This window comes from Haliotis cracherodii, unplaced genomic scaffold (genome assembly GCF_022045235.1).
Source record: "Haliotis cracherodii isolate W230 unplaced genomic scaffold, xgHalCrac1.p SCAF_17, whole genome shotgun sequence".
NCBI classification, from domain to species: Eukaryota; Metazoa; Mollusca; class Gastropoda; order Lepetellida; family Haliotidae; genus Haliotis; species Haliotis cracherodii.
In genome coordinates this window covers 11,883,557-11,899,911 of record NW_027266272.1, presented here as the reverse complement: position 1 = coordinate 11,899,911, position 16,355 = coordinate 11,883,557, and the positions used below count along the sequence as shown (strand labels likewise).

The window sequence follows — 16,355 nt, the reverse complement described above, 5'->3', positions numbered from 1 at the left end:
TTCGATCAGACGGCGTGCTGCTGCGTCTCGCCGGCCAAGAAGGTTAGTAATGGCGGGCCTAACTACCCGTTTAACTGTACTGAATCTGATAACTAGGCTGCTACTACGAGCCGCGGTAGAACAGAATCCAGGTCCTGGGCCACGTACAGGGATCAGAGATGACCACGGACCCATTACCCATGGTAATCCTCGCCAGTTACGTTTGACAACAGAGGGTGAGTCTGGAAATCTTGATTCAGTCATGGACGCCTTGAGCAAGCTGACAGATAAGGTTGACGATGTCATGAAATCGAGTTTGGGTTCAGTTGTAAACTCGGTAAGATTGGCTCAACTCTTGTGTTTGTTACTACTCATCTCGCCGAGGTGAAATCAAAATGAGAGAAATTGGAATCGGAAAATGAGAAACTAAGAACACATGTGAAACTAAGAAAGATAAGGTTGATCACCTCGAGAATCAGAGTAGACGATCCAATATTTTCCACGGGGTATCCTGGGTGGCGGAGCGCGAAACGTGGGATGACTGTGAGAATGTGGTGCGTGAGATCATTGAGGATAAAATGGACCTTGATGAATCGCATATTGTTATCTACAGAGCTCACAGAATCATCAATGACAAAGAGATCATAGCAAAGATACCGGACGATCATGGGAGGAAACGGATGTTAGAAGCTGCAAAGAAACTTCAGAGTTTCAATATGTGAATCACTGATGATTTCTGAAATTGGTCAGAGAAAAACTGGAAAAACTTAGACCTATGATGACGAAAGCCAGGGAAGAAAATCGTAGAGTTGTTCTGTGTTTTGATAACTGATTATTGAAGATCAAGGTTTCATATGTGATGTCAACAAAGATAATGTGATCCAGTTAGAACGGCGACGGGGTGACAACAACTGTATCTGTGAATGATGACGCGAGTGACTGTCAATTTATTAGACATTTTGGTTTAAGGAGTAAGTTGGATAATGCTGAACTAATTGATTTTTGTGTTCTCCGGTTACTGTGTTTATGTAAATTACAGTGACTACAATCCGAGACTACAAACAGGCGAGGTGGCTGTATGTGTTCGGTATGAATATTAGCGCTGTGTCAAGTATGTTTGTTTTGATTTCACAGATAGGTATTGGTAGTTTTTGAGAAACGTTTGCTTAGTAAATTGTATGATTACATCATTGTATTTACATATATACATCTTACTGGCTCCTCTCTGGTAACAGATGTTAGACCACTGCAAAGTAAAGAGTTTCTGGAGCGAAGCTGTTTTATATATTACTAATCGTTTTTCAAATGGTAAGTTAATATATATATATTGTTGGGGATCTTAACGCCAGGTGTGGAAATCAGTCCAGTTTTGTTGTGCATGATGGGAATTGGTATATACCAAGCTTTAAGGACATATGGACTATGTGTCTGATTCCTTTGACACTCCCAGACGAAGCCGTGATGATATATGTAATGAATATGGAAAGGAACTCCTTGATTTGTGTTCAACTCATAACATTCACATGTTGAATGGGAGATGTTCGAGTGATGCTGAGGGTAGCTTTATTTGTTTTAAAGGAGACGGAGCAAGTTTGGTTGTTTACTGTTAAGTGACTTATTTACCAGAGCTATCGACTTTACTGTATGTACACGGTCCAAGTCTGATCATCTTCCAATTTGTATGTCATTGCAAGTTCATACTGACCATAGTACAACGGAGAACGGGGCAGAAAACGAGGATAATAAGACATTGTCAGGTATACCAAGATATGTTTGGAAGGACGCTGTTATTGAAACTTTTCGTCAGTCTGTAGCTGATATGTTATCACCTTATGTATTGGACAGTAACAGAGACCAGGTTCCACTGAAAATAGAGTCTGCGATAGAAACTTTAGTTGATGTATTTCACATTTGTGAGTCTAGAGAAGAAGTATATTCATGTTTACCGGACAAAGGATAGTAAGAATTGGTACGATGATGAGTGTATGGAATTAAAAAGACAAATGTTTAATAAACTCGATTTATTCAGAATCTCGGGAAATAAGGAACTTTTAAAGGCATAGTTTGTAATTAAGAATAAATATAGAGAACTGTAATATTGCTAAAAAGCGGCGTAAAACTATACTCACTCACTCTTGTCTGCGTAAGTATGGCGTCAATATCGTTTTCATTTATATTTAAATGTCATGCATTAACTGAAGTGCTTTGACACAACGCACGTGGCGTAAGCTGTACAACATATTTTATCTGGGAATACGTGACCCGGAAATCATGTAAATAATTTAGGAGAGGGCGACCTGTGTTGTGAAAACTTGTGCCCAATCCTTTTCCTTATGAATAAAACACGTTTCAATAAAACACAAGTGCGCTGACCCAACTTATCTAACACTGAATCCTCTTACAATTGTTCCTCCAAATTAGTCATGGGATGATCAATGTCCTCATGTGTGTCACGACTAGATGCTTCACGCCAGTTCTTGTTTGGTTCCAACGATGTCAGGAATTTCTGAAACATAAGTTCAGGGCGCCATTGAGTAACACTTTGTACACTTTGGCATTTGGAACTGATGCGACTAACTTGGAAATGTCATTTACATGAATGTCAAACATAAAACAATTTGAAAACCTTTACTGAGGCCTTGAATTAACTCTGAGCAAGCAAGGTTTGAGGAAGAGTCGTATGACCTTCTTTGTAATCTTCGTAGAAAGAGCAGGTCCAATTGTACCTCAAAAATTGTGAAATTCAGACACAAAAAGCTGGAACTCTGAAATATTGCTCGACATAAAGAGAACGCTGATGCGAAACTAAAAGACGTTCTTAAAGGATAAAGAGATTTAGATGGGCAGCAACCTCTTTAACGGTATGTCCATGTGACCGCCATACTCTCCACACAAAGACAGCCGGGAAGGGCAGAATAGAAGCCAAAGACACCATCCATCCGATTCCTGTGGCCCATGGAGGGTAGTCATAGTCTCCATACTTGGGAGGTTGGTAGGAATAGAGGGAGTAGCAGAACACACACTATTGAAGAGAATATCAGGGTAAGATAAAAATGAAGAACTGAATTCGAATCTATGAGATCTTTTGTTTGTTTGTTTGTTGTTTAACGCCGCACTCAGCAATATTTCAACTATAATCTCCGAGTCCTAATGGTTATCTTGTACATGAAACGATTATTAGTCATAAACAATAAGTGATACTGTGACCTTAGAGCTGTTTTGGTTATTTATAAATTACGTTTTTATGCTGAATGTCATTACATCTATTTAAAACACATGCATATGCGCCGTAAAACAGTACTTATAATTTGAACCGTATTTTCTAAAACATTGAAAAGAGTTACTTCTTTCTTGGTCACGAGTCACGTTTTGAAGAAAATACCACATATTTATACTTAACCCAAACAATTGCCAGAATGTTGACATCTTTTGATAGTAGAGGACATCGGTGGTAGCTTTTGCTTACAGACGCTGGGCATTATATAGTACATGTAAGTTAGATAAAATAAGCAGTTGCTAGTCAATCTTTCGGCCATATGTCATTTCCAATGTAGTTTACATTCTCAAAAAGCCAAACATTTTTACTTGGCCAAATACATTAGCTAAAGTAGAGACACACATATTTTTCAGGTTTGGCTAAGTGGATTCCCAACTCAAGTCGATGTTTGAAGAAACATGTCCTCTTCGTAGTGTTTATATTTGTCTTGCAGTAGTTCCGCAGCATCTTATTGGAATATGATTCCAGATTTATCAGCACCATGCCCTGTCTCATGGTGAACGTCTACACAAATTAGGCTTTTACTACCACACTACACAGCCATGCCATAATGCGACTTCCAACTGAAATAACTTTCATGTTTGAGTGTTTAGCCATATTTGTGCCTGGGCCTGTGCTAAGTTTCCTGCGTCTTGCCGGTCATGATAATATATCCTAAAGATGAATGAAACATGTCAGCTACTCTGGTTTATGTGTGGAACAGGTAAATCATAAGACCGTAGGTTCTATACTTTTACAAATATGGTTTATCACCTACCACCAACAACATCGGACACACACATTTGATGGCTATCATCATAATCCGCGGTATAGCCTTCCCCCACATCGCCTTGATGTCGCGTTGTAGTCTGTCCGTACCTTAAATGGAATGGGTTGAAGTGATTTATTGATATGCAGATGATCAGTGTGAAGTCTCGTTACAGCAATGTACAAACATACTGACTGAAACACATCCATGCCACACGTAATTTCTGCAAGATATCGTTACTGAACCAGCAGGGAAAAAGGAAACAATTTGACTGAACATATTACTTTTATTTCTTCATCTTTTATACATGCATTAATCGCTCCAAACTATGATGCTTTATATTCTGGGTGAAACAATTGCATAGCAAATGTTTGGATATGCTGTGTGTTACACTTGTGAACACAAGCAAACGAAGCAAATGGCTGACAGTCCATTGTATAAGTGATGAGTCTGTTGTATGAAATGTTTACCATAGCACCATCCAACCACGATGCATTCAAGTGTAGAGAAGAGGACATTCGACGGGAAGTAGGCGAACCAGTCCACGAGCGTCAGCACGTACATCCCGCCCTGGAAGTCAGGATATGAGATATTTGGTAAAGTGAAAACACTCTTAATGGACGTGTTTATGGAAATGTTTGTTATACGTTTTGCACATGAGGGTAGTCGCCTTTAATTTAGACCTCGAGGACAGTGGTAGAAATTTTTCATCTTTAATGTCAACCAATGCGCTCCCTTCTTGATGCATTCCAACGGCAAGTGCATCACATTTTCATGAAGTTGACAAGAAACGTGGAAATGCTAGTTCGCCAGCCTAATTATGTACGCCACGATTAAGAAGTACAAGCTGCGTCAATGTTGCAAAACGACTGTCACCTGTGTTATGTAGTTGAGACCAAAGGTGAAGTTGGTTGATAGTAATACAGCGATGACAAGCCAGCGCCGTCGTGATAACTGTGGAAACCGGTCTCTTAAAGCTGCCACTACGTTCTCAATCGGCGGAACCTGGAACACATTTATACATTAAGTCCTAGTAAACTTATGAAACTGACCGATTCTTTTCCGGTCAACTCTCAGGTATGTATTTCTTTCTTCAAACAATATTTTTGTACAGCGCAATGAAAAATCATGTGCAGATCTAAAAAAATTCCAGCAATACGAAAACATGCAAAATTAACTAAAATTGTTTTAAATGTATGTAGAGACATTAATACATACAAAGTGTGGCAAAATACTTTCAGCATGGTCACTCACGGTATGGAAAACATCAATATCTCCGCAAGTGTAATCGGTCATGTTCTGAGAAGCATATGGTTTAGAAAGACGTCTTAAATCTCCTCTGATTGTTTGGAGCAGGGTTAACTCTGCTCTGGCTGTATGTTAATTACCCAATGACGTCAGTCACACAAACTATTAAATCTGTATTTACCAGAGTATCAAGTTCAAGGGTGATCAGCGTCAGAAACGTCAAGGCAGACCACAACTGCGGCAAGGGGAGGTAATTCAAAACTTGCGGAAAGACGATAAAGGCAAGATTGAATCCTGAAATGAAGAACACTAAAGTCTTGATTCTAGTCCTTATTGTGAATTACATTTTTTAACAGGAACATTAACATCAGATTATGTCTAAAAGAAATATTGTAGATCCCCTTAATATACCACTACCTTTCAGATGTCATCATAACATAGAGGGGCACGGGGGGCCCAGTCGTCTAAGGCGCCGCGATTCTCTGTGCAGAGTTGCGTCCCTTTGGCACCTTTGATTGAGGGTACGAATCCCGGTTCGCCCCCATTATTTTTCTAGGTTTGTCAGCACCATACCATACCTGTGCTCGTGGGTTTCACCGAAGTGGTAAACGTCCGAAACCTGCATCACTTCGGGCTTTCCTCCCACATTCAGCTGACCCGCCTTGATATAACTGTAATACTGTTGAGAGCGGCGTTAAACCCAACTCACTCATCATAGGAACACCCGAAAGCGCTGACTGGATATCTACCTGAAGATTCAAATGCTTCCACGGTTACCCCTCTCTGGTAGGCAACATGACCGATGATGGCAAAGAAGGCAAATCCAATGAGAAGTGTAACTAGCATGTCTCCAATGCAGACAATTATTGAATCTCTGGAGTCGAAGAAAAATGAAGTAACAATTATTATCAACAGACAATTGTTGTTGCTAGCGACAATGTTATTAGAGTGAGAGCATGAATATGTTTTTTTGCCGTTTTTAGCAATGTCGGGAATCGAACCTGGGTCTTCGGGATGATGTGTGAACGCTTTAACCACAAGGCAACCCCATCGCCCCTCAAATTATTAGAGTCTTACCTATACCTATTATGTGGTATAGAGTAATCTAAATCAAGAAACGTGTATTAAATGGCACCACCACAAACACAGCTGTTTGATTATGGTATTTTCTTTCAACACTACATCTACAGCTCTTAACTGACTTATCATTATTATCACTTATTACCATCACAAAAGTGTACATATGCAAATGTCTAACAATATTAGTACTCTATTCTAACATTAATACTTCTAAACCAGTTGTCTCATAAGCTAAGATTTTGAAATTGTCTTTATGGAAATATTACTCTCTGCAGTTGATGGTAGAGACGATTCATAGACAATACAGACGTGTTAAGAAATCAAATATAGTTGACAGAAATTATTCAGTTGAAATTAAACATTAGTTAGATGTTTTCAGTCTTAAACCAGATAGTCACACATGACATACATATTAATGGTCATTCCTCTCGCCTTACCTGAAACAGTTGTTTCGAAATTTACTGTGGCTGGACAAAGTCACGATGGACCCCATGCCGAGACCAAGAGAATAAAGAGCGAAATTACACCCTTCAATCCACACCTGCTGGTCAAAGAACGTGTGTATTCCTTATAATAATATCACATTGTTTTTCCATTAAAATACAACATGATAGGTGGCAGTCAGATGAAATATTCTAAAATGACATTGCACTCCTCGTGATTCCACAAAAGGAGAGGGACATTTGATAGTTAAAAGGCGTACGGTGTCGCCTTCACATGGAAGAGATACAGGTATGAATATGTCTGACAAATGTAAGGATGAGTACCCCTGACTCACATGCATGTAGGACCATGCCTGACAGAGCTGGAAGTAAGAATATCCTACAGAGACGCAAGTATGGACTCCCCTGACAGATAAACGAGTGTAAAAGGCGCGCCTTGTGTGATGAAATATTACAGTATGTTCAGCTGCCCAGCTCCTATGAAGCTCGGTTGTAGTGAGTAAGTTGGGTGTAACGCCGCTTTTCACAGTATTCCAGTATATCACGACGTGTGAGCTTAATGTGAGAGAAAAGTCCGAAGTGATGCAGGCCTCAGACGTTTACCACTTCGGTTAAACCCACGAGCATAATATTAGAAACATAATAAGGGCGAACAGGGATTCGAACCAACAATCATAGGTTTCTGGCGTGCCCAAGGGACGCAACTCTGCACAGCGAATCGCAGCGCCTTAGGCGACTAGGTCACCCGTGTCCCAGGCTCCGTTGTAATAATAAGAAGAGACCATAACAAAATAAAATATTTAACAAAATATATACTTGACAAAATTAGTGAAACAATCACAATGAAGGAAGCATTTAACTAAACATGGAAAACACTAAATTTTACTTCAAAGTAAATAAAAGTGACAAAATCCTTTCCATATTCATAACAACCATTTCTTATAGTACGACATATGAAACTGCTTACATTTCAAAGTACCTACTTTCTCCTGAAGTAGACTGTAAACAAACTACTAATATATAACTTGCATATTTACAATTCTACTATTACCTTGAATGCCCCTCCACCCAACCACATAAGAAACAATTCCATAACCACAAATATAGGAACGTCTTGTTCAAGATACTGCAGATGCACCCACACTGATGAACCTATCTGCGAGGAAGCCCCAACTGATAAGACCCTGAGCGTTGTAGAATCACATACTACACTAATCAAAGTTTGCTAAGGATCAAGTTTTCGAAAAATATCGTCCAACAAATAAAGATTGAAATATCCCGGTACATAATGCTTGGGTTACCTCTATAGACAGAATTGTGAGACAATATATCAGAGAGCACAACATTTGCTACATAGGATTACAATAACTGAATGCCCGTATGACCCCTCAACGTTATTGACGTCGGTTGACGACCGAAGATGCATATGCATGCGTGAAACTGGGTCTACAACGTCAGGTTCAAACATCTTTGCTGTCAGCCATCAAATATGAACGATACCAGACGTTTGATTCAGGTACCGAGTTAGATGCACGTGGTCGAAAACGTTCCACCACGCAGCTGGAAGACATTGTTTTCCTGATGTTGTCACTTCGTGACTGCAACCACACTCAGAAAGGACCCGCGGAATGCCAGTGACGTAAACGTTTCTTCTCAGGCAGTGACAACGTTTCTTCACAACCCACTGACATGACATCACGGGCATACAAGTCTTATAATTTGCTATACCAGACCATGTTGCCCTTACCGTGGTAGACACATTGCTTTCCAGGGGATTTTGTCACATTGTTTGTTGTTTAACGCCTCACTCACTCACAGCAATATGACAGCAACATGACAGGGGTCTGTAAATAATCGAGTCTGAACCAGACAATCCAATGATTGACATCATGAGCATCAATCCACGCAACTGGACCGCCGAGGCTGTCCACCCGATCCCGTTAGTCGCTTCTTGTTTTGTCAAACTGGCTGTCCACGGCATCTCCATACAATCATGGACGAGAGTTTGAATCCATTTTTTTTAAGGACATGGAAAGTTTGCTATATACAGCTTAGAGCAGAGGAAACCTGCATCGTGATTAATTCATTGACTAGGTGGAACGATTTAATCACTCTGTTTTGATACCCTGATACAAATACTATCCACCTACAGCCTCTTGATTGGGGTAATTAACTTCAATACATTCTCATGGAAAACAGAGCCAGTGACCATAAGATCACCAATTGTTCTCCAAACCTCATGATGTTTGGTTTTAAAGCAGGTTAGTACTATAGATGTCGGGTCAAAGCTACAGTATGCAAGTTCGAAGGTTACTTCTTGGGTAGGACTACGCTCCTCAACTGAAGTGCTTTCTCCCCAGAAACCGAGTCTTCCTTTCCTTGCCATCGATTCATAATTTCCGACTTATATGCAACATGATAACATGTCACTCACTGAACTAGAATGCTCCTGACAGAGACGAAAGTATAAATACCCCTTACAGACATACACTCATGAATACTCCTGACACTCCGTTAGGTCCAGTGGCATCGGCAAGAGTATGTATTTGATGTTGTTTCTTACCTGAGGTCTTGACAGGATTTCAAAGTTTGGAACGATATAGAAATATATTCCATTTGCTGATCCCGGCAGCAGACATCCCCGGATGAGGAAGATGGTCACAAGAATGCAAGGTATTGCCACAGTCACGTACACTAGCTGTGAAACAAACACAGACATGAGGGGTAGGGTTTAGTCAGTCACCTGGACATGTGGCGTATACACTATTGTGAATCTCCTCAAAGGAAGACATGGAGCTATAACGGTCATTTAAGCAACATATTTATGTCTCGTGCAAATTGTGCCATTAATACACATGAAATGAAATGTCCACCAATATTATGAAAATCACTTTCTAAACTGTCAGGATTGTTGTTCTTGTTTATCGACACAAAATTCCTCTGGTTTCCGTGTCATATATTTGCGTCCTGAGCAAGTGGGACTTAACATTTGTCTAGGTTTACAGAATGACGAGTGACGTTCAGTGCTCCAGAACAGAGTGCGTGCGTGTACGTGTGCGTGTGCGAGTGCGTGTGTTTGTTCTTGTTTACGCCACACTAGGAACATTCCAGCAATGTCTAGCCTGGAAATACTGGAAATTGGCTTCACTCGTTTTGGTCATGATGGGAATCGAACTCGAAGTTTCTATGTAATGATTAATAGCCCGCGCTTTATGGTACAGGGCTACATTGTCGCACACGGAACTCCACATCACTAAGAAAAATCTAGGCCTACCTTCCCAGTTACTTTAATTCCTCGAAATACACAAAGGAATATCAATGAGCAGGTGAAAGCCAAGCACACAAGTAGAGGCAGTCTTATAGTCCCACTGGTTTCTAAGCCATCTGTTATTTGCAGAACCTGAAATCTAAAAATAAAATTTATTACTGAATGTGGAAAGGGGTTGAGGTTGATTATAACTACAAACGTGAATGCGAACACATGCAAATTGAGAAGCAGCCGCTTCCACCATCTGTAGAAATTCCCAGAAACCTTCACAATCCTCTACGTATTTCCAGATATAGTGCTATTCGTACAATGAAGTCTGCTTAAGAAGATTTTATGGAATGGGTCTCACTTCTCATATTCTACAAGCCCAGATTAATGTACATTGCCTTCCGCTGAGGAATCTATTTGGCATTTTCTTGGTAATGACATTAAAGTCAAATGATATCATTTGGGAAAAACATGTAGTCGAACCGCATATTGGAAGGGTTGTTGTCAAAGTTACCGAATATCACAATAAGAATTAGATTTGTTTACCCTCACAGAGTGGAGAGGAATTTTGTTTTCTGTTCAATGACGTTACGATCTGCATTTTACTTGTACGAGATAATAGACGGTGGGAAGTCAAACAGCTAATCTATGTCGTGGTCGTAAAACGTACCCCTGGTTAAGTTTCCAGACAAGTAATCGGAATATCTATGACCAAATTGGGTTGATTGTTTGTTATTTAATGCCGCACTCGGAAATATTCCAAAAACGACTGTCTGTACTTAATCGAGTCTGAGCCAGACAATCCAGTGATGAACATCTTAAACATCTACCTATTCTAACCCGATTTTCACGGGTCGAAAATAGAAAAATAATGATGTGGTCAGCAATCAGCTGATTTGGTGAAGTATAACATTTTCATGATACAGGTTTCTGGTGGTAAAGTTTTGGGATACTCACAATGAGTATGTGAACACAGTAATATATCTAATGACGTTTCATATGACAATTATTGCATCTAATAATTGCAGATTAATTCTGACCATCCTCAATTATTCAGGGTATAATATCTAGTCAGACTGTCAATCTTATGTTGGCCAAATGTCACTATTATTTCTACAACTTGTCACAACTTGTTTGTAAGTGATTTCTTGTAAAATTGTGTTTCCTTTTCATTCAGTATGAATCGTCATTTGATCCACCAAGACAACTATTCGATCACTGTGATGGACAATACTTGGATTGGGTACCGCCTGGAAAATACCTCAGTGATAGTATACCATCCTCAAAAGCACTCGTTTGTGATGCCAAACAAATTCCAGGATGCGACCACTGTTTATGCTGTGAGATCACAATATATTTGTAAGGGGGCTTTTCATGAACTATAGTATTCTGGCGTTAAACTGTATAATACAAGTTTGAAAAAAATCAACTATTGTTTTCCTTTATAGCTCATCCGGCCTTTGAAGCCAAGTGAGTGTACGAAATGATTTGTTGCCAATCTTCGTCTTATACCCTCATCCGTCAGTCAATACACATTTCTGCCACTGCTGAATGGGTTCATTTACAACATAGCCTTCAAGGACAACACAAACGCATATGTTTTTAAAGAAAATGACGCATTAGTGATATTTCTGAATAATAAAAGCAACAAACCCTTCCCATAGCCACAAGAATTCGTTTGCACTATTCCTACTGTATCAAGAGCATATGCTTAACAATTGACGTACGTTTTGTCCGTCTTTGTGACGGGTGCCATCTGTTGGGCAGGCTACGATCACCTGGTATCATCAATATTAGATGGGGATTGATTAAGACATGCAAGCTTATGACTTAGTCGGAATCATACAATGGTCTCTGCGTTCAAGTAGAGATTTCTTATGATTATATATTTTAGATTTGTGAGCTCTTATTTCCACTAATTATTCCATTTATATTAGTTCATTTCTGTGTTTTTTGGGACACACTATTTGTATACTCTATAATAGAAGCGTTGTGATATGAAGAATTTTTTAGCATAATAAATTATAAGATATTAAATATTTTTTAGTCATGGCTACAATACAAACCACACCTTTTTTTTAAACGTCACTCTGACTCATACGCGCTTCACTTTATCTAGACTAAATGCTATTGCATTTTCGACATTTCCTCTAAATTCACAAAATCTTTGAGGCTGATGTTATTGTTTTTTAATACACCATCAAACTTCACATAAATATCATGAAAACGTTTTGGTTCAACGATGTTTTGAAAAACAGTTTTTCATATATATGTTTATTTTTGTGTGATGTTTGAGGAAAGCCCGAAGCGATGCATATCTGATGTTTACCCCTTTCCTGAAATCCAGGACCACTCTTACAGCAGGACAAAGAAAACAATAAAGCTACAGAACTTATTGCAACAAGCTGTCAAAAGGCAATAAAGTTACTCCCTTAACCATAATTAGCAACGTATTCATATTGGATTTGTGGATATTTAAACAAATACATATTGTTTAGATACATCGATGTAGAGATGCATTTACATTTATGAATACTGTAGAAATAGTATACTCATATTAATTGTATACCCAATATGGCAGAGCTCTGTCTTGGATACTGATTCTCTCTCACACACACTCTCACTCTCACACAATTTGACACAGACGTTGACGCTACAGCCGTAACTAACGCATACCTCCAGAACTCCTCTGCCGCTGTCATTCCAGCCACTGTACCATTGATGCCTGCTGTGTGGTTGGCCATGGTGTAGATGGTAACCTCTTCCGTCATGTTGAGCCCTGTCGTTGTGTTGACATCAGCATGCTGGGAGATACAGGAGGGAGTGTTCCATTCATTGCCACAGTGAGCCCAAGGTAGGGGTTTGGAGAACGAAACGTAGAAGTAGTACACGAACCAACTAAAGATGACAGTGAAGTATGTTGTGTGAATCCACGTCCCAATGACTGTGCCCACGCCTACGCCTGTGTAAGGGAACTATTGTGAAACGCCAACTCGGTAACATTTCAAGCATATTGCGATGAAAACAAATTAGACATGACATGAATCATGACAGTGCCCTTAGGTGTATAACAAATTGTAGACGCCGAATTCCCAATCTGGTCAGAGTGAGTGAGTGAGTGAGTGAGTTGGGTTTAACGCCGCTTTTAACAGTATTCCAGTTATATCGCGGCGTGTCAGCTTAATGTGGGAGGAAAGCCCGAAGTGATGCAGGTCTCAGACGTTTACCACTTCGGTGAAACCCACGAGCACGGGTATGGTGCTGACAAGCCTCGAAACATAATAGGGGCGAACCGGGATTCGAACCCACAATCATAGGTTTCTTAGACGCCTTAGGCGACTGGGCCACCCGTGCCCCCCAATCTGGCCAGAGAAAGCATAGGTGTTACTGAGGATAATGAACATCAACAATAGTTATGGATCAGGGCCATTGACGACCGTTCATCACTTAAAGGTCAAAATTAAGAATGAATCCTCTCCCACGTGCACGGAAAAATTGCATGGTCCACGTTTCGGGTGTGTTGGGGTGTAAGGATTTGGTTCCGAAACCGGTCAATCGTTGGCAGTGATATTCCAAGCTGATCTTTCTTCTTACAACCGATCATAACAGGTACATTTCATTATCCCCTTCTTTTTTCAAAATATAGTTTGAATTATGACACAAGTGTCAATGGATAGAGAGACTAATTCGTTTTTGGCCATGAGTAAATTCGTATTGAAACGTCCTCCGGGTTTATACGCGAGCACTTGATATAATCATTATAACTGTTTCGTCACGATATGGCTGAAATAATGACGATGTGACGTTAAATTTTACTCACTCACTCATACGCGACCATCAGCTTTGACGACATCCGTGCCAGACCCAAAGTCAATGTACTCAATAAATATTTATTGTCGAAACTGGTCTCTCAAATAAAGCTATGTTATGTCATATTTCTGCACTGTTGACACAAAGCTGTATGGCGACACTTATTTGTCACGCGGGAAAATGTTTTACGACGTATATACTAGTATGTACTGCTATATGGGAGTGTAATTCATTGTTAAACAAGGATTATAACTGTGTTACGTTGTTTCTGTTGAGATTCAGTTGAAGTTCGTCGCAATGTATTTGGACGATGATTAGTTGTCAGGAATGTAGTAACTATTTAATGTAAGCAGTGGTGAAGTAGTCATTATATTCAGGAGCTCGAATTATCTGTAAACTTCCGGAAAGGCATGGAAGGATGACCATCGTTTGGAAACCTGTAGAGTATTTTGTGATGTACCAGTGACACTGGACTGGTTAAGCACTGTGTGGAAGGTGTTGGAACCCAGACAGACTACATAAGTGAATCAAGCACGTGTCTGTCTTATCTCATATCGTCGTGTGGGGATATTCAAATAATTCTTACATACCGAACATACTGCAGATCACATCTATCATTCTCGGAGTGTTAAATGTTGTCATAAACACATATTTAAGATATGAAACCAATGAGTACCAAGTACCAAGGAGAAGATTATATAATTTTGAATTCATATATAACACGTATTGCCCATGTATATTCATTAGTATCAATCTTAGAATATTATTTAATACAATTTCACAGATTTGAATTCTGAAAATAAACGAAATGCACTTTCATTAAACATATATATTTACAATAATGTCTCATATCACTTAAAAGAAGAAGTGATGCAACCTGCCTGACGCAACTTTCCAATAACCATCAGCTTACATACCTTGGAATGTTCCTTTGACCCCAGAGTGTCTTCCTACCTTTAAATGCTGGGCACAAATTCCAAACTTCAACAGGCCCCCTTTCAGAAAATTGTCCAATCACCATCTCCAGAAACACAACAGGCACAGTACCCATAAAGGTAAACAGGACAAACGGTATCAAGAATGACCCTTGAATCAAGAAAATAATTAGATGATTACAAATTAGACACAATTTATTAACAACTTTTTTAATACTGCAATGGCCTCGGTTCGGTATAGATCCTTATACCGCTGTCAAGCTGTTATCCATAAATTGTGCTATTCATAATAGTTGTTGTCCATCAATTGTGTCTACTTTGTCATCTGTCAGCTTCTAATTAATGCCTATCAAACAACTCATGGTGATTACTATTGAATTCGTGATTCATTTAGGCAAATAACAAACTTTTAGTGTGGTTTAACTGTGAGTATACAGAAATTGACGAAAGGTAATAAATAGTAATTACTACTACTACTACTACTACTACTACTACTACTAGTACTACTACTGCTGTCCTAAATATTGCGCATATTTCCACACCACACAGGGGTTCAAAGCACCATAATTATCCAGGTCACTTGATCAATGTCCACTCAAGAATCATTCTAAGCTCCCTGGGGAGTATACAACCCAAACTGCTATGATGCGAATGTTAGTTCATCTTAGTAAAAGAATGTACGTAAGAATAGTACCTCCTCCATTTCTCATGCACAGGTAGGGGAATTTCACGAATGACCCGGAGCCGATTCCAAATCCAAGAAGCGTGACGACATAATCCAGGTGATGACGCCATTTTTCACGTAACATATCTGTCATAGTAACAATTACGGTTTGCAAACTGTTCAAATTTCAATACAGATTAACTTAATGTCAACTGTTCGATAATGTTTATGACACCAAGTAGTATAGGTAATAGGGGTTCTGGACCACTTCCACTGGAGCTGGATTCATATACCTATACTGCTACTACAGGGGGAATTTTTTATGCCAAAATGATTATGCGATTCAACGATAGTCATAACTCCAGCTCACCAATACCTGGGTCCAATCATTGCTTTAGATGAGTCTAAATGGTAATAAAAATATTCTTCATTATTTTTATCTATAAAGCGATATTCAACATTTTTATTAAGTTCTTCCTTCATTTTACTAGGAGACCAGACTATATAACTACACTCTTTTTGTAAATTGATAAGAAACAATTGATTACCGTATTTGGTTGGTTTGACATCACTGATATAATAAAAACCTTGCGGTAATTCTCTCCATTTAATAGGCGAGTATCCGAATACTATCGTGTTTTAATGCTTTCTTTTGCAACCTACGAGAAATGAATTTTATCGCTATTCCTGCCAGTCCCGAGACTCCAGCGGCTATTTCCATGCCGAGCACGATAGGCGCGGTGATTATAGTTGATAATAAACCGACACCGGCTACACCAAGTCCCATGCCAGCTACTACAAGAGCGGTGTCAACTCCGTCCAGAGCATTCACGGCTCTGCGATACTTTTTATACAATCCAAGTCTCAACTCCCTATCCTTTTCTATTCGATGTTTTATGTCACTTATTTGATGTA

At 39.4% G+C, this 16,355-nt stretch overlaps 1 protein-coding gene across 1 annotated transcript; it reads right to left on the bottom strand.

Moving 5' to 3' along the window:
* Positions 1-2,377: 2,377 nt before the first annotated feature.
* LOC139465176 (sodium- and chloride-dependent glycine transporter 1-like) lies at positions 2,378-15,585 on the bottom strand. The gene is made up of 13 exons (XM_071246864.1): positions 15,471-15,585; positions 14,796-14,927; positions 12,708-12,993; positions 10,050-10,182; positions 9,339-9,473; positions 6,770-6,873; positions 6,002-6,126; positions 5,434-5,546; positions 4,881-5,009; positions 4,475-4,574; positions 4,014-4,114; positions 2,831-3,001; positions 2,378-2,485 (listed from the first exon to the last, which is right to left on the bottom strand). Exons 1-13 carry the CDS (start codon positions 15,583-15,585, stop codon positions 2,378-2,380), a joined length of 1,752 nt encoding a protein of 583 aa, XP_071102965.1.
* Between the last annotated feature and the right edge of the window lie 770 nt (positions 15,586-16,355).